Source organism: Cyanistes caeruleus, chromosome Z (genome assembly GCF_971803275.1).
Source record: "Cyanistes caeruleus chromosome Z, bCyaCae1.hap1.1, whole genome shotgun sequence".
NCBI classification, from domain to species: domain Eukaryota; kingdom Metazoa; phylum Chordata; class Aves; order Passeriformes; family Paridae; genus Cyanistes; species Cyanistes caeruleus.
Genome location: NC_141732.1, coordinates 21,522,755 through 21,547,765, shown reverse-complemented (window position 1 = coordinate 21,547,765; position 25,011 = coordinate 21,522,755). Strand labels below are relative to the sequence as shown.

Here is a 25,011-nt window from a genome sequence, read left to right as displayed (position 1 = left end):
TGTTGCAGAATTACTCAGCAGCAAGAGACAGGGTTATGAAGAGGTGGCTGAAGATATTCTTTGTGTCTCCTTCATTCTTCCTTCCACAAGCAGGTGACGTGGCAAGTTATAAATGGCCTGTCACAAGAAAAATCAGTGAGAGCACATTGTGTAAAGCTTTAGTTGATTAGAGTGTTTGTGTGGGCTGCATTAGAGGGTAATTAAATGGCTGCATAGGGCAGGATGGGAAGGCCAGACATTGCTGCTCTTGGCTTACCTGCAATTCCTGAGCCTATGATGCATGTCACCACTTACTAGAAGGCAATTATGTAATCACCTACTATAAAGTGTGACAATTTGTCATGCTAAGCCAAGTTCCACATGTGCACCCAGTGGGTGCAGGAAAAACTGTGACCCTTTTTTTCAGTATGTTGACACCTCCCCTGGTTGTATTTCTAAGCAAGATACAGAGGGGAAGGGGTATAAATTAATACACAGTAAGTTGATTAGGAATATTGTCTTTTGAATAGTTGTGATCTGCTGTCATAATGAGTAGATGAACTGAATATGTTCTTGAAGTGGATTTGAAAATTAGTATTTTTAATACGAATCTGTGGTGAAACATACTACGTTTATTAAACGTACAGATAATCACCAAGTTGGGAGTTAATCCCTTTTTCACTGTAAAGCAAGATTAGAATTCTAAATAATGTTAGGTTAGGTAACTTTTATTGAAAAAAAGGATTTTTATTGAAAAAAAGGATTTTTATTGAAAAAAAGGATCATTTCAGTACAGATAAACATAAAATTTGGTATTTAAGTGGAAAAATCAACAACAGCTTACAATCAACTTACAATCTGGTGTAAGGCATGAACGCCTGAATGACTGGGAAGAGGGAAGTGACAAGTTGAGCATCAGTTGCAGGTAAATTGTTCAATGTCATCCTGAGCCATGCTTGTAACTTACACTTTGCATGACTTCTTTGTGTGCTGGGCTTATGTTTGGCAAGGTTTGGATTATCATAAGTATCCAGCTTTGGCTGTTACACTTCAGAAAAGTAGTAGAGGGGCTGGAATTACTCCAGAAGGTAGCAGTGCAACTTCTAAGTAATTTTGATAGTTCTGAGTTCCACTAATGGAGACTGCTTAGCTTAGGGAAGCACAGGGCTAAAGAGAGAGACATAGGTTTACTTGGATACAATCACTATCTCCTGTCCTTCCCCAGGGGAAAAACAAGAAAAACATTATTCTGTGCCCACAGAGTAGTTGGAGTTATTCTCTGGATAGAAGAATTATTCTCTGGATACAGTAGAAAAGCAATGAGATCCATGGTAGCAAGAAGGTGCAGATTAGATACTAAGATTTTCTTCTAAAAAGAATAACGATGCATGGAAATAGGCTGAAGAATGAGTCCTTTGAGGGGATTTCTAGGAACAAATGCACTTAATTTGTCAGGCTGTGATCCTAGTACAGTGATATTTTTGAGATTTAAGTTTTTTCATAGATCTTACTCAGCTTTTTTAGACAATGGGAAACATTTAGCTATTTTGACTTCGGTTTCTGTGTTTTTCACCAGCTCCTGCAGAATCTCACTTACAATAGCAAGATGACTCTGCTGTTTGTCTACAATGGACCTTTTATGCTGGAGACATACAAATGGAACTTGAAGCGCATCAAGAGACGGCAACGGCGGCTTACAAGGATGAATGAATAGTGGTATATAGCTATAGAAACATAGTTCTACAGAAATATTTTATAGATCTTTCTTGAAATATCTGGCTTTCAAGAATTCAGAAATTTTTAGAGAGGAAAACCCTCAATGAACTGATAATTGAGAACTTTGGTTCTTAAAACTTATACACGTGTTTGACAGATTTGAAGTGCATGATTTTCATGTCTTTCATAGTGGTCACTTTCTCCAAATAACCTACTTTTCTCAGTAGTAGGTTTAAATAAAAATTTTATTTGGTTTTTTTCTATTCTATCAGTTAATGCAGCATCAGAAGTGCAGGTAATTTTCTGGATTATCCTGGACTTTTGTGACTGTTGCTTTTTAGAGGTTTCATTTTTTCTTTTTCCAAAAATTGGAATTTGCTTTTGGTAAATAATTTTACCTTACCACAGATGTGGATATTATCCCATTTCCCTATTGAAATGCAGTTTTTACAAATGAATTCAGGTGATCTGTAGAAAAAGAATGGTTTGTAATGGTTTGTTTTGTAAAAATAAACCTGAAATTAATATAAATAATATGATTCTATGAATATATTATTGTTGAGTAAATACTTTTTCTCAAAATCAGTACATAAATATAGTAACATTTCATTTTGTAGTGTTCAAAGGACAAGGTTTTTCTAGCAAGTCTCTCAGCAAGGAGACTAACAGAATTCCAAGTCTTTCTGAAACAGTGAGCTAGTGAGCTTGCAGAAGTAAAACTAAGGAATATATAACTTCTTGTGTGTTTATTTTTCTAAGTAAAACTTGATACATTTTTGGTGATAGAGAAAATAATACTGTAGATTTGACATGTAAGTTAAACCCAAGAGGATTTTACAAGGTGTCAGCTGCATTAGAGTGATTGTACAGTCAATTGCTTTTCAACAGAAAGCCATAAAAAATTTTCATAGAGTGTTGGCCATAACTAGTAAGCATTTGGAAATGTAGGTTGCAACAGAATGTGGAACACCAAAAATAAAGTCCTGATTATCAAGTGATCTACTAAATAAGTAAAATTCCACAATTTGATTTCTGCTTTGAGTGGGTGCTTTTCTTAACAGCATCCTGGCAATGAACTTTGTTAGTGAAACTAGCATGTCAGGCTTTGATACTCTCATATTTGAAATAAAATAATCCAGTACAAAATATGAGCTGGAATCTGGAAGGTTTTAGGTATTAAAGGGCTAAGTGTTGTAATTGTTCTTTTGAATAGATAGATGAGCCTTCAGTGCAGTAAAGAACCACACATTTTTGTTACTGCAGGCCATTGTTGGTCAATGGAATTGTGTGACTGTGAAATGAGTCCCTAGAGTAATTTCTATGATGATTAGCATCCCAACAAAAGTACTGAACAGAAGATATATAAGTGTGGAAACTCAGGCTGTGATCCAGAGTTAATTTGGTCAGCGGAGTATCTTTGACATAATTGAGGCTACAGGCATATCTCTCTATCTGCTGTATTGAAAGATCTTGGTTTTAAAAGTATTCTTCAAAATTGTCTGTTATCTGGGAGTTTCTCCATATGAATGGTTTCTATTACCCTCTGTCTTTAGTATTGTTGCTGTTACTGTTTGTTTCCATGTCTCATGACTGTTCGCAGTAAATGGTTCTTATCTTTTCTCAGCCTATGATTTTTGCCTTTTGTGCCTCCAATTCTCTCCTGTAGCACTCTGCAGGGGGAGGGAAAATGAAGCAAGAGGGTGGTGTCTGGATTGGAGAGTCCTGTGGGGGCAAGAACTGGGGAGTACCATTCCTGAAGCAGGACAGATTGGCACAGTGTCTGATGGGAGGTTCTGAGAGAAGAGCTACCCCATGGAAAGCAGGGGAGGGGGAACCTAGAAGCACTCTAGCTTCTCTGTAAATAACTGAGTCAAAATTACTTTCTTCACTTCTGACTCATTAAAACAGTGTCCAAAATTACTTTTCCTAGAACTTTTTGTTCTGGAAGCATTTTTCCCCCCTTGCTAATTAAGAACAAAATCACAATTCAGTACACTGTAATTTGTGTAATTTCTACTCCAAGAAAAATTCTTCACCTATTCCTGCCTAAACATCTGATAATCACATGACTCTTTCTATGCTATTGCACCCAGACTAGGCTTGCCAAAAGCCGTGCTAATATGGGGCTCATTGATCCAGTGTCCTTCGCATATTCCAGGGTGAAGGGCATTTTTTTGTAGCACTACAGTAGCTGCTACTGGCACTATAGCTACTACTGATCTAGTAGCTGCTATAACCTCATTTTACTTTGGTGCTAACTTCAGCCATTGACAAGGCTGAACTAGTAGGGAGAGGGGAAGTAAGCACATAAAGCAGATACTTTAAGCTACTGAAAGCTTTTCAGGCTTGACTGTAGCAGTGTGGAAAACCAGCAGGGAAAGCACGGAAAAATAAGGGCCAGTAGCAACAGTAGAGGCAGAAGTACCAGAGGTGATAAGCAGCCTGCCTACCTACCTACCTCTCCTGTGGCTCATTTCATTCCAACTGGTGTAGTCCTCTGATACCAATGCCCATCTTTATGCTTTCCACCAAATTCCTCCAGCTTTTCTCCACTAATCTGCTCCCCAGTTACTTTTGGAAGTAATTCCCCAGTTGTCCAGTCTTCTGTTGATTGTTACTCCCACTAGGCTAGTGTGGTTTTCTTGACAGTGGTACTGCTTTTGGGTGGGATAATTTTCATGACAGAAGTTTGTATGGGGTTATGGTTTTGTAACCAGAACACTGTTGGTTACATTGGGATGTTTTTGCTATTGGTGGGCAGTGCTTTGCAATACAATGATGCCTTTTTTGTTTCTCACACTGCCCTGCTAGCACAAGAAGTTTACAAGAAGCTGGGAGGTGACACAGGTGGGACAACTAACCAAAGGGCTATGTCATGCTGTGTGACATTGTCCTCAGTCGTAAAAGCTACGGGAAGAAGGAAGGGTGTTTGGAGTTACATCTTCTGAAGTAACAGCTGTGTGTGGTGGAACCCTGCTTTACTGGAGGAATAGCTGAACACCTGCCTGTTGATGGGAAGTAATGGATGACTTCCTTGTTTTGCCTTGCTTGTGCATCCGGCTTTTGCTTTCCAAATTAAACTGTGTTTACCTCAACCCTGAAGTTTTCTCACTTTTACCATTATGATTCTCTGGCCCATCCCAGAGGGAGAGGGTGACTGTGTGGCCCTGAGCTGCTGCCCAGGCTTAACTCACAACAGTGTATATTGGTCTCAAAATGGGACATTACACCTGCCCCTTTTGCACACAGAGCTAAATTGAGACCTTGGCAAATATCTTGGCTTGTGTATTCATAGAAGAGCAAGTCACCTGCTTACAGACTGACCTGTTTGGAAAACATGATGTGAACATGGCAAGTTAGCTGGAAAGTAATGACAGACTTGACTTTGGAGATAAGAAACTATGCATAGTAGTAGACAAAACTGATTCTGCAGGAAGCAAGGTGGAGGGAGGGGATAATAACTCATAAGATAGCGGCAGAAGATATCAAGAAGCCATGGAAAAGAACAGAGAGCAGAAGAGTGCACAGGTAATATATAACATGGATGGTTCAAAGTGAATCTGTATAATGTAATTTAAAGGGGAAGGATGTCCAATTCCCCCTTCCCAATTTGTAACCAAAGCTGTAGACTATGAACATTACGCAGCTTGACCTTTGCTGCAATCCGTTAACAGTGGTTTACCTCAGTTGGGGTCATGTAATAGTTTTTTCACGGACAATAAAGGTTTTCTCGGATGGTTGGGTTTTGCGGGTTTCTCGTTGTTTTTTCGGTGGTTTGGAGGGTTTTTTGCAGGTTTTTTACTTGTTTTGTTGGTTTTGTTGTTCCTTTTCCTGAGGAGTTACAGTGTAAATCCAAAGCAGATGATCAGTACAAGGAGTGCAAAGGGGCTTTTCAGACACCACCAAGAGTACCAGCCTCATTTTGTCCTGCTGCAGTAATGCCTGAAGGACTGGTCAGTTGAAAAGCCACTGATTTTACAGTTTTCTGTGGGCCCCAGGGGCTGAGGAATCTGGTTCTGCTTTGTGTTTGCTTCTGAACTGAACTGTACCATCCACGAAGGACTTTCCTGGTCAGAATTTTTATAGTGTTTAAAATACACTTTGCTTTATAAAATATACTGACTTTCTGCTAATATATTTAAATATATTAAACTGGATAGTTACCAGTGTGCATGCAATTCCCTAAGCATCATCAGTATGTTAGAAATCAGTATATTAATGAAAAATCATTACAGTAGCTTATATTGGGGAGAATTCTTTATTTCAGTTTGAATAAATTTACAGTAAGGCTGTCCCCCTTGAAGTGTTTGTTTAAAAAAATACCCCTAAGAAATATTGTGTATTAGATGTAAGAGTTGAATGTAATATAGTTTCTAGATAAGGCCTGGCTTATTTCATGTGAAGCAGGAAAGCAGAGGCGGAAATTTACCACCAGCATTGCACAGACTAGTGATACAACTGTGATTTTCCCTTGTATTTTTTTACAGAGCAGTTATGCATGACTTTTCATAGCTCCTCAAAATGTGCTTTCTGCTTGAAAAAACTGTTCAATGCCACCAAAGCAATCCTTAACAGCAGAAGAGCCCACACTGGTGTTTGTGGTGTTTCCAGGAAGCTGCAACACACCTTACATCTATGTCTTCTGAAACTTGCTGCTGTCTTTCTGGCCCCTGCCCATTAGCCAGAGGAGAAAGAAAAAGCCATTGAGAAAGTCCAAGACTTCTCTGTGCACCTTTTTAGCACAGTGTCGGAAGGGCTCTGATACTGTCTGTGCTCTTTGGTTTCTTCATGCATTCTGAATTCCAAGAGGGGGGTTTTGGATCTGGTGTTGGTGAACTGCCCTTATGTGATTCAGTGATTCTCCTTGTGCTGTGGTTTACACATTCCATTTCCTTTGTACCTGGTGTTTCACTGTGCAGCCACAGGCATTATGTGGCCTAAGAGGCAGCAGACAGTATGAAACAGAGACTGATGGGGTTTGATATGAAAAGTGATAGGATGTTTATCAATTATCAATTGAAGGTCACAAGCCAATAAAAATACACCAACAGTTGTAGCAATTTCAAAAATACAAGCTGAAAGCGATACGGACTTCAGCTCACCCCAAAAGCCATGGATGAGACAGAAAAATACTGTGTAATTGTACAGAAATAAATGTCTGTTAAAGGATTCGAACAGAGGGCAGTCAAGATGTTATCTTTTTGAAACGGGAAGATTTTCACAATACCTGTAGAAGTGTTTGAGGAGGTGTTTTAGGGGTCAGAGTTTCTCAGCTGAGGAGAGCATGGCAGTGAAAGTGTGATTGCTGAAAAATTCTTGCCACTGGGAAAGCTTCCTCTGCTTTGAGTCCCATAAAGATTACTTGAGTAAGTAAAGTGTTCTGATAATTAGGCATTTGCATTTAGTTACTCCTGAAGAAATTTTTCCAGTGTGGCTGAGCAGTGTGAGGAGCTCAACCTGAAAGAGGTTTTGTTTCCACAGCAGAAGTCATTGAGAAAGTAGTGGTTATTACAGAGCTCTGATTCACAGATGAAACCTCACAGACTCTTCAGCCCTGGAAGAGTGAGTGTTGAACAATGTTGTTACAGACTCCTATAGAGATCAAAATTATCCAGATCACCCAGCAGGCAGATTCAGAAAGCCAGCCTTCCTTGTATGCAGCTTTCTGAACCACTCTGCAGGCATTTAACTAGACTTTTAGGACATTTTGTGGCATGTTTCCTTTCTTTTGTCCTTGGCACAGAGGAAAAACGAAAGTACGGAAAACTCTTAGAACCTTGTAGAAATTGTGCTCTCAGAATCAGCAGGTCTGTGTTCAGGGTCACACTTCTCCATACCACTGCTGCCAGCACTTCTGTAGAAAACCCAAGTCTTTGCATGATGTACCAATTCCTAGACAAAAATTACACCACTCCTGGCAAGACCCCTCTGTACAATGTACTACATATCAGTGGTCGGAAACACCCTTCTAAGGCTTTCCATACACTAGGCAGATTGTGGTAGCTGTGTAAATTACAGCACTCAAACCAAATATTTAAAGGTTTAAGGTGAAGAATGGTAAATTTGTGGAAAGTATTTTATGGTGGGATTGCAAGGGAATGAGGTCAGTGCCACAGTCCTGTGTCCCTTATTCATAAAATCAATGACAAGCTGAAAAAAGAAAACAGCATGCTGAGTTTTTTTTAATCTGTCCTTTAGCCTTCCAACACAAGAAAACTCCAACTCAGCATCGAGTCAAATCTGGAAGCTACTTAAAAGTTTTGTTCCAGCTGCAGATGGCAATCTTCCATCCATTTGTCCCTGTCTGAATTGCTGGAAGGTTACATGTTCCCTCGGGTCCAGGGCTCATCTTGCAGTCATATCCTAGCACCATGGCCATGTACCAGGTTAAGTTAGTTCCTGTAAGTGGTTGCGTTCAGTAACTGTGCTGCCAGTGACTGTGCATGTCAGGGAGCTTTTTTGGCACAGAGTACCTTGCCTTTCCCTTTCAGAAGTCAAGTAGATGTTTTTTATCTCCATACCAGTGAAGCCTCCAAAGCCATGGAATGCTCAGGACAGCAGTGGCTGCACAGGCTGAAGCATCATTTGCTCGCTGAGCAGCTGCACGGTGTGAGGGAGAGCACTACTCTGAGCACAAAAGGCATGGAGCAGTGGGAGACAGACTTCTGGGAGCTGGAGCACGCAGGTGATGGGACACTTTCACCTGAGTACAAATTGTGTCTCTGTCTCCCTGCTGTATCAGTAGAAGGAATGCCTGGGAAAACATCCTGGAAAAGTAGAGGAAGACAACCCAAGCTAAATGCTGACTAGCAACACTAAGGCCTTAGAAGCTGGCTCACTCACTGCTCAAACTGTGGATTTCATAATGTGCAGTATTTTTTTTCAGTCATTCAGGCTGGTTTACATGACTGCTGCTTGGTTCCAGTCATTCAAGACAACATTTGGGTTTTTTATTCCTTTTTTCTTTATTTGGACAATATATATATACATATGTACAAAAAACATCTATGCCTACTTTTTTTTTTTCTTTTCCTTTTTTTACAATTTCATGTGATTTACAAAACAGGACAGCAAAATAACTTATAAAGAATACGAATACTGTACAAAAATAAAACTGATTAAACTGTTGGGAGTTGGTATTTTACAGTGTTACAGATCACTGGTTTGTAGAACAGCATTTTGAAGTATGTGTCCAGTCTGGTATATGCTGGCCTAAGTCCATCTGCAAGCTGGAAACAGATCTGTAATGTCGGTCATGAAAAGAGTTCAAGAAGAAGTATGTTACATAGCTATACCTTTAAATCCATGACTTGTCTATACTAATGGACTTTCTTAATCAAGGAGAGGAGCTGTCCTAACTTCAGCGCTATTAAGTACTTCCAAAATAGTACAACAAGTACATACAGTATTAGAGAACCTGATTTTCCTTTTCTTTTCCAACACTTGCAACACTATTCAAAACTTAATTTCAAGATGCAAGGATCTAACCTGCAGTTTATTTTAGGTGTTAAAGCCATTGTATGCTTTTACTGAAAGAAAAAAACCAAACCAAATTAACAAAACGGTATAATGATATCCCCAAACCTGGTAATTCCCAAAGCATTCTGTTAGTGATTAATGAATCACATTAATCCTGTCTGCCCAATGCTGAAATAGAACATACATTACCATTTAGGAAGGGTTTTTTTCAGAAACAGGATCTTGTCACTGGCAGTGATGACACATGCCTTGCATGTCCCATTGTCCCATGGACTAAAGTACCTCCTGCCTATTTCAGACTTTGCAGGAACATTTCTTTAAGTGTGCATTCTACCCCAAATACACAACATGGAAACCATGAAGCTGGCCATTTACTTCCATATATCAGTTAATCCTGGTAGTCACCAAAAGGTTTACATACTCATTTAGGAGCTGCTTATCAGCTGTGGCTTCTAGTTGTGGTTGATTGGATGTGAGGGTCTCTTGTATTTCACAGGATCGGACTTTAATTTTCCAAGTGCTGCTTTTGTCCCACAAAATGGCAACAATCCAGGCTGCAGGACGGAGACTTGAAATCTAGCTTGATCTTCAGAGAGAAGAACAAAGATGAACACAGATGCACCTTTGAATCTCATTGGGCTGCTTGTGGCCCTGACCCTACTCCACAAGGCAGCATTAACAGGACTGGTAAGCAGAACACTTTCTGTATTTCTAGATCAATAGAAACACCAAAACTACCAGTTTTTATTACAAAGAACCTATGTCCCTGTGACTCAATCTGAATACGAGAAATTAAAGTTTGGTTTCTAAAATAAATGTTTCAAAAAGCTGAAACGGAGGTAGAAAGTGTGCTTGGTTTCCTGATGTCTTCACTGAAGAAAACACATCCCTTTTTATTCCACAGACTGTTCAATATCCCCAATGCTTTAAAAGAAGTTCTCTTCACATAGACAAAATCTATCATGAACTACACAGGTAAAAACACAGTATGCAAACTGATTTCTAATGCTGAAAGCCATATATAACTGTAGAGGAAAACACTCTACTCTCCGAGTTAATTTTTTATGTTTGTTTCTAGGAAGCAAGCTTTTTATCAGATAAAACAATAAGATACTGTAATTGCAGGTGTGCTAACAACATCTTTTATGTACAGAATTTTACAAGATGACCTAAATTCATCTGCAGTGGAGACACTTTGGGTTTCAGTGTAAGTACTCACAAAATTAATTTGGCCCAAAGTATCTGTAGTAGGGCTGCACCTCCCCTTCCTCTTCTGGAGGAAGGAGTAAAAACCAAACAGAAGAATGTTTCTGGAAAAAAGTAACGTGTAAACAGAATTCTCCCCCTTTTTGCAACTGGGGAGGGGAAAAAAATGTATCACTGATAATCTCTTAAATTTCATGCTTTTAACGTAAAAAAAATTGAAATACTCACTAATGACCACATCTGAAAGTTTTCATTCAGTGGTCTTTCTGCTCCTTTTAAAGATCAAAAAACAGCTTTAAAATAAAAGTTAACTATTTATCAGCATTTGACATGCCATAGATGACACAGGTACAAAGTACTAAGAGAACCTTACGTAATAAAGGAGTATTGCAAGACACCTTCTGTATTTCAAATTGGCTTGTGGTATTCCCCCATACTCCAGAGAAAGAGCAATCAAGAGATATAGGAGCCCTTCCAAAGTGCTCCTTACAGTAATTTTAGGTGTTTTCCATTAGCAGAGTGCTCTTAAGAAAAGGTCTACTCTCTCCATAAACACACACAACTCCCTAGGACTCCAAGGGAGTGAGGCCATGGTATGAAGAGAATAAATCTTTAAGGCAAGTGTAGGAAGAGAAAAAGCCTTTAAAAAAGCAGCAGTTTGTAAAGATGGTAGCTGCTTTGTGCACCCACTCAAACAAACCACAGCAGAATAAAGCACTGTTAGTGGCATTTCTATAGTACAGTACTGTATTACTGACAAGTAAAGTACAGGATCATATGAGAGACATATGCTTAGCTCCCACATGCCCGCCACATTATCTAGGCTGAGTTGTATTTTTCCAGGTAAGTGAATAACAGACCTAAATACACACACAGTCAGAAAATTACTGAGCTCTTTATGGGGATTTTTTTTTGCTTTAAGTATCTTCTTGAATCATACATGTTCTTACTGGAAAAGTCCAGCTGATATTCAAAAGTATAGTTAATATAAAGAAAAATTAAAAATACCTATTTACGTTAATGGGCCTTATTGAGTATAAATTCACCTTATCTCAGTATATCAATCAGTCACTATTGGTAACATATGTAATATTTCTCTTAATAGTCTCTTTAAGTGCAGGATCGCAGAAGATACACAGAAATAAACCCACTTCTACAATGTGCTATGGAGTTTTTATCTGAGTTATTTATGTGACTCGGAAAGTGTTTTTACTCGACAGACTCTAAATACAAGCAGCATTACACTGTTCAACAAAACATGTTCATGACACAGCAATCACAAAGACTTTGGGGTCATGCTACTGTGGTGGCACAGGCCAGACCGCCCAGTCGTATGTATGTACACCAGTATCAACGCATTACATTGGAAGAGGTGGTCGCCTCCTCGCTGCCTGCCCCTTCCCTCCTCTCACCCCACAGTCCACTTGTTCCAGACTGTTGTTCTCAGGGCAGAGCCAGGAGGTGGAAGATGGGGAGGGGGATACTGAGTGCTTTTTTTCTTTTTTTTAAATGCCGGCTACATGTGCTTTTGGACAGCGAGGGTGACCGGCACCGCAGTGGATGCTCGTGCCCTGGCACCACGGCCTGCATCCTTGCCACAGCCTGCCTCTTCCCCACTCCTCCCCCAGGGCCAGCCCTGCCTTCACAAGTTGCTGCTGGAGCTGGACTTTTTGGATCGCTTGATCATGCTGGGGTGGAATTCGGTGTGGCGGCGGGCGTGCTTGGTCAGGTGGTCGCTCCGCATGAAGCGCTTCTCGCAGAGCGGGCAGCGGAACTGTTTCTCACCGGTGTGGGTTCGGTAGTGCCGTGTGAGCTCGTCAGAGCGGGAGAACTTCTTAAGGCAGTCAGGCCACGTGCAGGGGAATGGTCGCTCACCTGTGGGGAAGAAAGGATGACAAGAGATTTACGGGGGCAGGGGTAGTGCAGATCGGCACATGCCATCTTTGCTGAGGAGCCACAGAACATGCTGCTGAGGGAAAAAAGCTGCTTTTGTTTCCTGCCATGGTGCCAATGTCTGTGGAGTTGTTGCTAACTCCCTTCATCAGGTTTCAGTCTCACCTCCAGTAGAAGCCAAAAACCCCTCCTAACACATGAAACTCACATTCTAGTGCAGAACCTTACATGACCTGAAGACTGTCAAAACAACAGATGAGCTCTGCCTGTGCCTGTATGTTTTTCATGTTGGTCTCACTACTGTAGCTTGGGAAAGGTGTGCCAGAATTATTCCTCTGACACTTCCATTCTACTGAATTATTTGTAACAGTCAGAAATTTATGAAAAAAAAAAAAAAAAAAAAAATCCTTCACCTAGGACAAGTCATTCCAGCCTGGGAAGAAAATATGTAGGGCAAAACTGCTGCACCTCCAGAGGGAAGTCCCGTGCTTCCCTTTCAGCCCTTCCTCTGGAAATCCAAGGTGTTCCAGAAAGAAATCTCTTAGACAGCTAATTTCAAGAAAAGAAAAATACCTCATTATTCACACTTTATCAGAATAAATGTTTGCTGTAATGATGAAAAACAAAGCCAAACACCTTAACCTAAACAACACTGCAACTTTGCTTTTACAAAACAAAGGTGCAAGGATTGAAGTGCACTCCACATCATCTTCCTGGCACTCCACATCCCTACAGCTTGCCTTCAGGCACAAACACAGTGCCTCTGGAGCAGCAAGGCTGACCCTAGTACACAGCACAGATGGAAACTGAAGGTGTTTAAGTTCACACAAAAGCTTTCCACCATGCACTGCTGCAGGTTTGATGCCTTAATTTACTTTCTTCAGAGCCTCCTGAAGGGAATATAGATGGCAGCTTTGTGACAGCTATTTATAGTCAACCAGGAAACATAAAAACTATCCCAGAGATTTTCCAGCTTGGAAGAGTTGGAAAGAAATTCAGGAACTCCAGTATTTATTGGTATTTGAGGCTTGACACAACAGGTGAGCTCATTTTACGTTCGAAGATCAACAAAAAGGGAGTGATTTACAAAGTGGGTCCTGGAATGCTCCCCAGACACAACAGCAGAGACAAAAAGCTACAGACTTGAAGGAACAGTCCTGAAGCCAGGAGGACAACAATTAGTATAAAGTATGGTAGAGTTGCAGGGAGGGATTCACTGACGGCATCCAAAAGGCCAAAGAAGGATAAGGACAGGCTAGGTAAGCTGAGGTGTATTTACACCAGGGGCCCTGAAAGCCCCCGTAAACCTCCCTGAATAATGCTCCACTATTTGGGCTCCTAATTATTTGTGCACCTTAACAGGCAGCTGCCCTACTCCAACCAGCATGCCATGGAGCTGAGCTGGATGAGTGGGATTGCACAGGTGACAACACAGCCCTGTGGCTGCTGGCCCTGTGCTTGCCTCCTTTGCCTCATGACCATGCTGGCTCTCAGTCAGGGTAGAAGGATGGAGCATGGGAAGTCAAGCCAGCTGCCTGCCCAAGCCTGGTGGAGGCGGAGCTGCCGACCATCGTGAGCAAGGGCTATTTCGTTTGTTATAAATGCATTTCTTGGCTCCCTGAGGTATGCTTTTAGACATGGCTGGAAGACCTTTGAACAACCACCGCCTGTATAAAACAAATTCATTAAAACAGTATGTAGGGTCACGTGTGCATGAAGGCCACGGCTGCAGCTACACAGTGGAGCAGCACCAGGAGCTGTACAGAGACCTCACACCACCACCCTTGCCCAGTGCCAGCCCTTAGCATCTGTGGCAAACCTTTCACTTGTGCTGCTCTTTTGAAATCTATCTCATGGTTTCTGTCAGAGCTCCTGGAAGCAGGTGGCAGTGGGAGGTGCAGAACAGCCTTCTTGCTTCCCCTGGGAGTGTAGGAGGAGTGCTATACATCTTGCACACGTGGGGCCATCTAGTATATGCCTCTGTGTCAGGCACTGATACCCCAGAGCAGTGGGAGCAACCGAAGCATCCTGCCTCATCCCCAGAAACCACATTTCCAACCATCTACCTCAGGATGGCTCTTCAGTCTGCAGAAGCACCCAGCTGTAAACAGGGAGATCAGGTGCCTAGGCTGGATAACAACATCAGGCTTTGGAGAGAAGCACCTACATTTTAGGCATGGTAGTATCCAACCTGAGTGTCTAAAAGTAGCATAGAAGATCTGGCCTCAAGCAGCCCTTAAGAGACTGAACTCCTCCCCCATGCCCTCCTGGAATTTCACATGGGGAGGTAAAATGAAGCCCTGCTTCTGGAATTCCCTCTGCCACATGACAGCAGCATGACCTCCACCGTTGCTACCCCACACATCCATTGCACAGGCCAGTGGAAAGCACTCTAAGGTTATGCAGTGTAACCACAAAACTTTGGAGAAAGGCAGGACTTGCTCAGGATCACCTGAGGATCACCTCACCCACTGTGCCTTTGGTACTGTACTCTGTAGGCAATCAACCCTGGGCTCGGCTGGGGGAGGATACAAAGGCTGCAGGAGCCTGGCATGGTGCAGAGACCCCTTGCTACCAACAGCAAAGCTGCAGTGCACAAGGATGGGGTCACAGCAGAGATCATGGGAAGAGATGGGTGGCCATGCTCCCTTAGATGCATCTGGATGCCACCAGCAGTGCCCCCCATTCACTGCCGAGCTCCTAAGTACAGTAGTGAAGAACAGTTTCCCCACCTCAGCAATACAAACCTGCAGAGGCTGTCACAGACACTTTGGAAGTGCCCATATGTGGAGGCCCTTGAGCCTGTCAGAGGAACTTCTAGGGTGATGCCCTGGAAGAATCTACTACAGGCTTCAAGAAAGCCTCAGTGCTTGGGACAAGACCAAAAGCTTCCCCATAGTGCTCTGCCACACTAGGTTAATCTGCCTCAGTTTCTAGAGGTTACTAGCCTTTGCCCTGCCCTTGTGCCACCCGTGTCCCCACACCATTGGCTCCTGACCCCATACTTAACCTGAAACACTGCATTGAATCCCTGTCTTTTGTCACTGGATCCCTTTGGTGTGGGTTGTCTGTTGTCCTCGGACCCCTTCAGTGTGAGTTTGCAATAAACCTTGCTGTAACTCTCTACAGGAGACCCTTCCCATCTGTCTTTGCTGACCTCTATGTGGTGTGTGTGAGAGTGGATTCAGTGACTGACTGTGCCTATGTGAGCAGCTTCCTCAGACACTTTTGGAGTGGTAGCAGCAATCACCATCCGTTTTCCACCCTGCTACACCCATAGGAAAGTAGGCAGAATCCCTAACACCTGGATGCATTAAACTCCATGCTTCTCAGAGACAAGGTGAAGGAAGGCATTTCCAGGTCCTTGGGGGTCATTTCTGAGCCTGAGAATTCACTGCTCCCCTTGGCCACAAAGCTACAAGAGATGACACCAGCCCAAAGAGATGGTACCTCAGTGACAGTCTCAACAGGTGCAAAGCAGGCGAGGCGTGTGTCCCCAGGAAGCACTGAAAGCAAGGCAGAGATGGCTGACGGCATGTGACAACTATCCACTCAACAAAGCTGGGGTTGGACTGGCTGTATTTGACATGCTTTCTTTTTTTGCAGCAGAGATGTCTGTGGAAGAGCCCTCTGAGGAGACAAGTCTCGCAGCTCATCTGCTTGCTGGGCAGGCAGTGGCCCAGAGAACTGCAGTGCAATCTAGTGCTGCCTCCATCTGAAGATACGGATTTCTGCCTCAGCTCAGGCAAGGCTTACCTTATACTTAGGATTTTTCTCCTTTAGTTTTGTGGGTAGTAATGCTAAAGCTTGAAACAGCAGAATGAAACATCAACACACAGTGCTGTCACACACTGTTTCCCTTAGTGGCTGTATGCTACTGACTTCTTAAGTTTGCCTTCCATGGGATTTTCCATCAAGAAATGAAGGAAAGGTCAATGGTACATCATGATAATTTGAAACGATTTGTGACTGGATCGTAACACAACAGTCACAAGAGGTAAATAATTTTCTTTAAAAAAAGAGTATGTATATACACATATATCCAGGGTAGCTTACGGAAGCAAAAAGTGAATGATAAACTGATTTATAGGTAATAGGAACTAGGTAATAGGTGTATCTGCAGAATCCCATTTTTTGTGCTGTGTGACACCAGGAACATAGTGAGAGACAGCTTATTCTCAGTATAAGTTAATAGTGCTGCTTCACAGGTCTTCTCTACAGTCTAAATAACTCCTGCTCCTTAAACCCTGGCTTACTGCAAATCCCATATGGATGTAAAGGTCTTTGCAGAGCCTTTTAATCTTAGCCCTCTAGCTACACCTGCCATTTTCGACTTGTTCTTTCTCCCCACCCTCTATGACAAATGTTTAATATGTTATTTCTGTGCAAGTTTAAACTCTATATCCAAGCTACTTTGTATGACCTGAGGCACATCCACTTTATTTTAGTCTTTAGAATTTTATTCTAAATTTATTTGATTCTAAATATGTATTCTAAATAAAATTTTAATTTTATTCTAAATTTTTATTTAAATTAATTTAAATTCTAAATAGACAAAAGAAAAAAATCTTTTTTTCCCTACCCTGGGACATTTCCAGTTTTCCCACACTGCAGTCTTATGCAGAAAGAGTTTCTGAAAAAAGAATACAGAGTGGGCATTAGCAGACTCATTAACATAAGTACAGGTAGTAGTGGTATCCTGATTAGTCATCTGCCTTCTCACCACAAAATGCCACTTTATGTGTGGATGACTGAGGTCAGGAGCTGCAGTTCATGTGGCTTTAATACACAGAATATCTCTTTTCTCAGGTATCTCTCACTTTTCTCCCCGGGTTATTTGCCCCACACATCCTGAATGAACAATTTCCTGTGGAACACTGGATTTTGACTGAATGTCCACATGCAAGATATTCTGGTGAGAACATAGATCTTCAGGACAGACAGACCGGAGGCCTTTCAAGCAGGCTTTTTCCTCTTCTGAGATATTCCAAAATCAGACCACTAGAACACGTGGCAACCAGGTACAGATAGTGGTGCAGCCAGAGATCAGCAGTGAGGATGTAAAGGACCACATGCCTAAACCAATGCTTTCTAGAACACCTAAACCGTGGTCATCCAACCAGCCAACAGGTCAAACAGATGGGATAGGCAACAGATGGATTCAGGTTCCAGAAAGAGATTTATTCTGCCAGGACTTAGAATTAAACACAACAGGTTAGTTCAAGTATTAAAATGCTACTTTCAGCAAGTATCTGTGATGTTCTGACATTCTCAAAAGTACCACTCAACAGCTGCTTGGACATACAGGTATTTTGAGTCTCTTTCAGAAGTCCAGATGCAAAACCACCTGCTACAACCTGTTGTTTCAGAGTGTAAATTCCAGGAAAATTGTCTTGCTGTTATCCCACTGTGACACAGTACCAGACACAAGGATGCCCTTTCAGCTTCTCTGTCAGAGCACAAACCTCCCTGACTGTATTACAAAAGGCTTTCTCGGGAGGACTGTGCCTCTATACACATAAACATAGAGAGAGAGAGAGACATATCAGTCAGGTAAGCTCCTTGGGAGATGAAAGATCATTCCAAACCTCACCAGAGAGTTATATCTATGCTTTTGTAGCTGAGACGAGAGCCCTCAGCAATACGTTCTTGGAGACAAATTCTTCACTCTTCTGCTTTCCTGGCTTATCTCCATGTGAACTTCCTCCATTTTGCAGTAATACTTGAATATTAGCTGAACAATGGAGAGAGATGAACTCCTAGCCTGGTGCTTAGGGCACTTACCTGAGATCAAAGGACACTGTGTTTAAGTTCTTCTCCTGTATGAATAATCAAATTTCCTTGCTAAGAGGAAACATCTTTGATGGGGAAAGGAGGAATCCAATTTTACGTGCATTCAGAAAGACAACATAACTTTTGATATCTCACTCTGAACTTATTAGCCAATGTTTCAATACACTTTTCCTTCAAATTTAAGGTATTTATAGAGTGCTTTCAGGCTATGCATGTTCATCGTAACCTGAATACAGATGGTGAACTGCACTACTACAAGTGAACAGTGAAGTATTCTTTGCCATCACTCCCACAGACCCTTTAGTCCTAAACTGGCCCTTCCCTGCTCTTCCAGATGCAGGCTTGGAAGTTGTTCAAGGCCAGAAGCACAGGAGAAGCAGCCTGGTGCACAACACCACAGCAGCCAACAAAGAGGAACAAAGAAGTTCCTGCAGCAATCCTAACAGCTGGTGCTGCAAGGAACAGAGGCTAACAAGAGCAGGGTCACCCAGCACATGGTCTTCAGTGCCACAGCACTAACAGTGTGCAGAACTCTGTAAAGCTGAAATTCCAATACATCCATCTGGAAGCAGGAATGGTGCTCTTATGGATAATGCCTGCTCACTGCTTCTGTCCTACATGTGAACTTTGTCATGCTGACACAATTGATAAACTTTTCTGGAGCATTTTTACAAGTGACATATACGCTTGCTTAAAACCTTAATTTTTTTATTAGAAAACAAGACAATTGGAAACTGGACAACTTCAAACCTAATCTTGAGGATTTCTGCCTACCCTACTCAGCTGGCAAGGCTCCCAGTCAAGATCATCATGTTTCTCCAAGACCCAGAAACACGCCCATTAGAACTCCAGCAATTTGCGCATTTTCATTCACCATGGTATTTCACACTGCAGTCTGTATTTAAGAAAAAATGTGTTGTCGGCTCCACTTTTTGCTCTTGGGTCCTATTCTAAAGGATCCGGCTAAGTGACATGGCATGAGCTGGATAGGAGGGTCTTCAAATGCTGAATTTCAGATTATGCTCAAACAAAATTACTGAGAAAGATCTCGGCGAGCAGAGGACTGTCAACATACCAGCATCATACAGTCTGTTGAGTGAGATAATCTGGAACACAAATAACAAAGCAGTACAGTTGAACCAAACCCATACAGGGGCTGGTCCAACACCACAATATCTGGATAGCAGCAACAGGCAGCTGCAGTGCCTGTTCCTACTCTCTACTGGAAATGCTCTTCCACTTCCCTGTCAGCCCATGGGTTCACACCTCTGCCTAAGCCCTGCTTCCCAGCACTGGTGAGAGCCAAATGCTGGGAGCACTGAAGAGTGCATCAGCTGCCTGGTGTAACAAATACCTTGGCATTGTTTGGATCCAGTTTACATGATGATTACAGCTGGCTGACAAGCCTAGTTGAAGATGGGGAACTTTTCCCACATCTGGGTTTTGGGCATCTAAACTCTTAATTAAAGGCATCTGATGTGTATATTGAAATTCTCATCAATCTTCAGCTTCCCCAGGCAAGTAAACACCTACAAATCCAGGAGGAGGAAGCATCTCACAAGCTACTTTTACAGTACCTTCCTGATCAGGAAGGAGGGACAGAGAAGATCTGGTCTCAGTGGTCATCAGCCTTTGAACTGGATTATATTCACACCATCATAGCAAACATGAATTTCGCACAGCTTGTTTCTCCTGCCAGTTTCTTTCCCTGCCCTTTGCCCTGCAGTCCCTCTGGCCAGGCCTGCAGACTGAGATTGTTTGTTTGTTCTCGTATGCCTTTATTTTCCCCACAAACCCTCTGGCCTGCACATCCCTCTCTATTAAGCTGTTCCCCCTGCTCCATCTTTGAGGCTAATAACAACACTACACAACACCTGTCATAACCAAACCTCTAAACCTACCTAGAGAATTTAGAGAATTCTGTGCATTTTGAAGGTAACTCTTGCTTACCCACTGTTGCTTGTCTGTTTCTTGGTCACACGGGTCCTTCACCTTTCCCTGACCTCTGTGCCACTTCCAGGGCTTGGGTCTCACCTAGCAGCAGAAGCAAGGGGGGCTGTTTGCACAAGCAGGATGTGCAGTGCCACCTGCTGATCTTTCCCTGTAAAGATCAACTCAAAAGACAACTTCTGACAGATGGCTAATTTAGGCCTTCTGGAAATTGAACTAGCACTATCATCAAAGGCCCAAACTTCAAGCAAACAGTTAAATAGACATTTTTAATATCTGAAATACGGAACCTTTGAACCTACGAGTTTAAAGAATGGTTAATAAGATACAGACCTCTAACCTCTAAGCATCAAGTTTCTGCCTTCTACCCTTCTACCTTGATTTGGTATTTTGTTTCTTGCTTTGCATTAGGCTACCAAAGATGAACTGGTGAGTATTTAGATTCTCAACCACTACATAGAAAGAGAAGGATCCAGAGATTCCCAGCTTGCTTGGTTCGGATTCAGGAATAAAGAGAGCTGTGAGTATGTACAAGTTCACGAGTGTGAACAAAAATCCTTAAACCATTTTCCAAGATAGAAATACTGGGATTAAATATTAAAAATCTTAGACTAGGAAGCTTCAACTAGTGGCTGTGCACCTACTTTCACTAAAGGCTACACTGCAGAAAAAAATCTAGCTGGTGGCCTGGTGAAAAATGGCAGATAGTTGAGAGAGAGAGATTATTTGAAAAAAAGGAAGTAAAATGGTACTAAGGAGGGCCCATTAATGCTCTTCAATGTACAGTTATGGATAACTCTGGAGGTCCCCTTGAATCCCACTGTTGCTAAGGAAGTGCTGTCATCTCTATAAAGAATTAACATTATCAGTATCATTTAGCATTTCAGTTAGCTACAATTAACTTCACATGAGGAAGCACTGAAAGTTCATTTCTCCTGGACGTCTGCAGCGATTTTAATCACACAGAACTACCATGACAGTACATCAGTGTGTCTGAGTCAAACGCCTCATACTTGGAGCTCAGGCCACCCACTTGTGAGCAGCACATACTAAACCTCATACCACTTCAGCAGTACTTATAATAACACTACTGCTTACAGCAAGCTGTGTGGGTTGTACAGTACATTAATTTACATGTCATCACACAGAATGCTATCTCAGCCAACATCTATTCTGGTTCTCTTATCGGGGTGGATATTTGAGCATGGGGTAGTAGATGGAAACGATACTAACGTTTTCTTTGTCACTTACGAGACAACAATATGGAGAGCACCAGTTACACTCAGCCACCAAAAGAGCATCTGAGCTGCAGTCTCTGAGCTGGTAACACAACAACCCTTGGCACTTGGTCATGAGGTCAACATAGGGTCACCACTGACCATCCTCTTTCCCAGCTCGGAGGGAAAGTCTAACCACAGAGCTCATTGCTGAGCCATACCCAGTAATCCTGCCTCCTGCTCTCCAGCCTCTTTGAGATAAGCACCCAGATCTGCCAGCAGGGCACCGGCAGGTAACCAGCACCTCCTCCTCCTCCGCAGTGCGTGCACACCTAGGCACACCGGCAAACTGGAGCAACAGAAGCTGAGCTGGAGCTTAGATGTGGTCATATCCTGAGGAGCCCATTTTAAATTCTACAGCAGTGCCTGACAGTACATTCCTTGGGTGATCAACCCATTTTGTATTACACCACTAAGCACCACCACCACCACCACCAGACAAAACCCAAAAGGCACCATCATTGACAGAACTGATGTGAAGCACGTGAAATGTCTTGGCAGTGTCTGTCTCTTTTGATTCACTCCTTTCTGCTCCTGCACATAACCCTTTAATTCAGAATATTTTTAAAGCAGCCTTTTGTACTTCACTATGACCCCAAGAGCAACACAGACCCATAAAGGTTTTTATTCAATCACTTGCACTGACGGTCTAAAAACAAACAAATAAATAGGAAAAACCCCACCAAAACGAAAACCAACAAACGAGCAGAGAAGTCTGCAGCTGCTGCTTCCTTGGGGCCAGGCTACAGCAGATACGTTTTATCTCCAGGTTTCCATGTTGCCACACCCTCCGAGGCGCCCGGGCGAGGGCCGGGAATGGGAGCACGCAGCTGGATGAATGAAGCCCTTGTGGAACGCGTCGAAGCCGGATCGCGACACCCGACAGTGCGGGGCGCTGCCGGCGGGAGGAGGAGCGGGCTCAGTCCTCCACCGCTCGGCCGGAGGCGCGGCGCGGGGCAGCGCCGGGGCAGCTCGGGGGCAGCCGGCGGTGCTCCGCTCCGCCGGGGCTCCACCGCTCGCCCGAGCGCCTGACACCGGCCTCAGCGCTCCCCGAGCCGGCCCGTCCAGCCCGCCGGAGGGGGGTGTGTCCGCAAGCCCCAGAGGTGCAGCTCACCGACGTTCCGGGAGACGCCGCCGCCGCCCCCTCCCGAGCCCAGCCGAGCCGCCAGCCCCGCCAGCCCCCGCGACGTCCGTCCCCGCAGCCGAGCGGAGCTCACGGACAACTCTGCGGCCCAGGCCGCGGGTCCGACGGCGGGGACGGCGCTGCCCTCGCCCCCCTTGCGGAATAGGTGCCGAGCTCTGACCCGCTGCAGGCGCTCGTCCGCCTACAGCGGCAGGAAACCCCAATCCCGCCGCCCTTGTGCTTCCCTCGCCGACGCCCCGAGCCAACTCGGCGGCCCCGCCGTCATCCTTCCAGCCGCGCCGGAGTTTGCTCCGGGGCGGCATCTGCCGCCTGGCCCGCACTGCCCGCCGGCTCCCGGGCCGGCTCCCGGGCCGATTCCCGGGCCGGCTCCCGGGCCGATTCCCGGGCCGATCCCCGGGCCGATCCCCGGGCCGATCCCCGGGCCGGCTCCCGGGCCGATCCCCGGGCCGATTCCCGGGCCGATCCCCGGGCCGGCGCAGGTGGGCGGCGGGCAGGGCGCGGCGAGAGGCGCTGCCGCAGCCCCGCCCGGGGCGGCCGCCAGCTCCCGCCGGACAAGGGGCGCCGATGAGAGCTAGGGGGGAGGAGAGCGGGGGAAAGGAAGAGGGGCGTGAAGGAGGGAAAGACACGAGCCGTGCCCGAAGGCAGAGCGGCGCAGCAGGGCGGCGGGGGCGCGCGGGGATGCCGGGCGCGCCGCTGGCCGGGTTCAGCCGAGGACAAGCGCTCGCTCCCGCCCCCTTCCCTCCGCCGCCGCTGACCTGTGTGCACCCGGTAGTGCGCCTTGAGGTGGGAAGACTTGCCGTAGACCTTGCCGCAGCCGCTGTAGGGGCACTTGTGCCGCTTCTCGGCCGCCAGCTTCCCCTTAGGGGCGGCCCCGGCGGCGCGCAGGCGGGGGGGCGGCCCCGGCGGGGGGCTGCGGGGCGGGCTGGAACCCTGCTCGGTGGCCGCGTCGCTGTCGGAGCCCGCGTCCTCGTCGGGGCTCTCCACGCTGTCACTGCAGACGGAGGGGGCGGGCAGCGGCCGGTACTTGTTCAGCTCCAGCAGGCTCTTGGCGATGGCCAGCAGGGCGCAGTAGTCCTTCCAGGCGTCGCGGGGGTCGCGCAGCTCCCGGGTCGCCTCCCCCTCACCCGGCACCTTCAGCCGCGCCGCCTCGGGCACGGCCGAGCGGTTGGAGATGGAGACCAGGCACTGCGCCGCTACGAAGTCCACGTACGCGACGGCCGACATGGTGCGGCCGCGCCCCGACGACAAGGGAGGCTCCGTCCGCCCTCAGTGCTCGTCCACCGGGCCGACCGCGTCGCCGCCAGCCATGGCCCGCCCGCGGCGCGGGAAAGAGCGGGGCGGAGGAGGAAGGGGGCGTGGGGGCGAATAAATAGCGGGGCGCCGGGCAGGTCCTTCACCGCCGCCCCCCGGGGGCGGCGCGCAGACGGCGAGGGGGGAGCGCCGCCCGCGCGGCCGGCCCGGGTCCGGCGCAGGGGCCAGGGGAGAGGATGCCGCCCGCCCCGCGCCCCGCGTGCTCCTGCCCGGGGGCGGCCGCGCCGGGGCCCATCACGTCAGGCGCGGAGCCCCTCCCGCCCCGGCCGGTCCGCGGGCAGAGCCGGCCGGCTGTGTTTACTTTCTCCCCCCGCCACTCACGGCTCCCCTTTTCTAGGGGGGGGCGTGTCCGCCGGGCGGCCTCCCCGCCAATCGCCGCGCTCCCTCCCCAGGCCGCGTGCTACTCCGGGCGCCCCGCCGCGACCGCTTAAAGCAGCGATGCCGGGGCTCCGCCGCGGGCGGGACGGCGGGGGAAGCCGCGGTTCCGCTCCCCGCCGCGGGGGTCGCGCCGCCGGCCCGGCCCCGGCCCGGAGGAGCCACCGGCGGCCTCGGGCGGGGGACCGCGGCGGGGGCGGCGCGGGGCGGCGGCGCCGAGGGGGTTAAGTGGCTCCCTGGAAGTCCTACGGTCCCAGCAACGGGCCGGCCAATGGGAAGTGAGCCGGCTGATGTCACTGGCAGCGCCCCGCCAATCAGCGCCCGGTCCCGAAAGGTGCGCAACGCTTGGAGGCGCGGGGAGCGGCGGGCGCGCGCTCCGGCCGCGGCCGCCCCCCCCCCCCCGCGCGCCGCTGGCGGGAATGCCCCGCCCGGGCGGGGTGTCCGTGACCCCGCCGCGAACCCGGGCTGCCTCCCCCTTCCCTGCCCGCGGCACCGGGACCCGCGAGATGGGGCTCCCCGCACTGCCCCCGGGACGCGGCCCCTGGTCCAGGCGGGCAGGAGGCGGGAGGACGGGCGCTGTGCAGGAAGCGGGATCCCGCGAAGCCCCCCCCGGAGAAAGCCGGTGGCGGCGTAAGGCGCTCTATCGCCGCAGCGTCATGGCTGAGACAAGGCGGCTCCGTAAAGCGGGGAAGGGAACCCCCCCCCGTGCCCCCACCATGAGCCGGGCAGGTAGCTCGGGGAGGTCACCGAGCGTACAGCGCCGGGGAAGAGTTTAAAGCCACCTGATGGTGTCTGCTGTTTTGCCACTGTTGGCAAAAATAAAGGTCAGGTTGACAGGCTGTCGCCGAGTAAGTGCCATCCAGCCTAAACGAATCCCCAAAACCCGTC

The 25,011-nt window shown here is 46.3% G+C and overlaps 2 protein-coding genes across 3 annotated transcripts in view; one reads left to right on the top strand and one right to left on the bottom strand.

Moving 5' to 3' along the window:
• The window catches only part of SMC5 (structural maintenance of chromosomes 5), a 41,073-nt gene extending 36,283 nt beyond the window's left edge, over positions 1-4,790 (top strand). The window contains exons 24-25 of one of the 2 annotated variants that reach the window (XM_023944825.2): positions 1,556-1,695; positions 4,507-4,790. In XM_023944825.2, the coding sequence (XP_023800593.1) occupies positions 1,556-1,693 (138 nt within the window). In that variant the 3' untranslated portion in view covers positions 1,694-1,695; positions 4,507-4,790. Of the gene's footprint in view, positions 1-1,555; positions 1,696-2,958; positions 3,324-4,506 lie in introns of those variants that run through there. The other variant, XM_023944826.2, reaches the window with a different exon arrangement.
• Positions 4,791-8,635: 3,845 nt separating this feature from the next.
• KLF9 (KLF transcription factor 9) lies at positions 8,636-23,845 on the bottom strand. The gene is made up of 2 exons (XM_086868439.1): positions 23,193-23,845; positions 8,636-12,255 (listed from the first exon to the last, which is right to left on the bottom strand). The coding sequence occupies exons 1-2, from the start codon at positions 23,659-23,661 to the stop codon at positions 12,023-12,025; spliced, it is 702 nt and encodes a 233-aa protein (XP_086724565.1). The 5' UTR covers positions 23,662-23,845; the 3' UTR covers positions 8,636-12,022.
• Between the last annotated feature and the right edge of the window lie 1,166 nt (positions 23,846-25,011).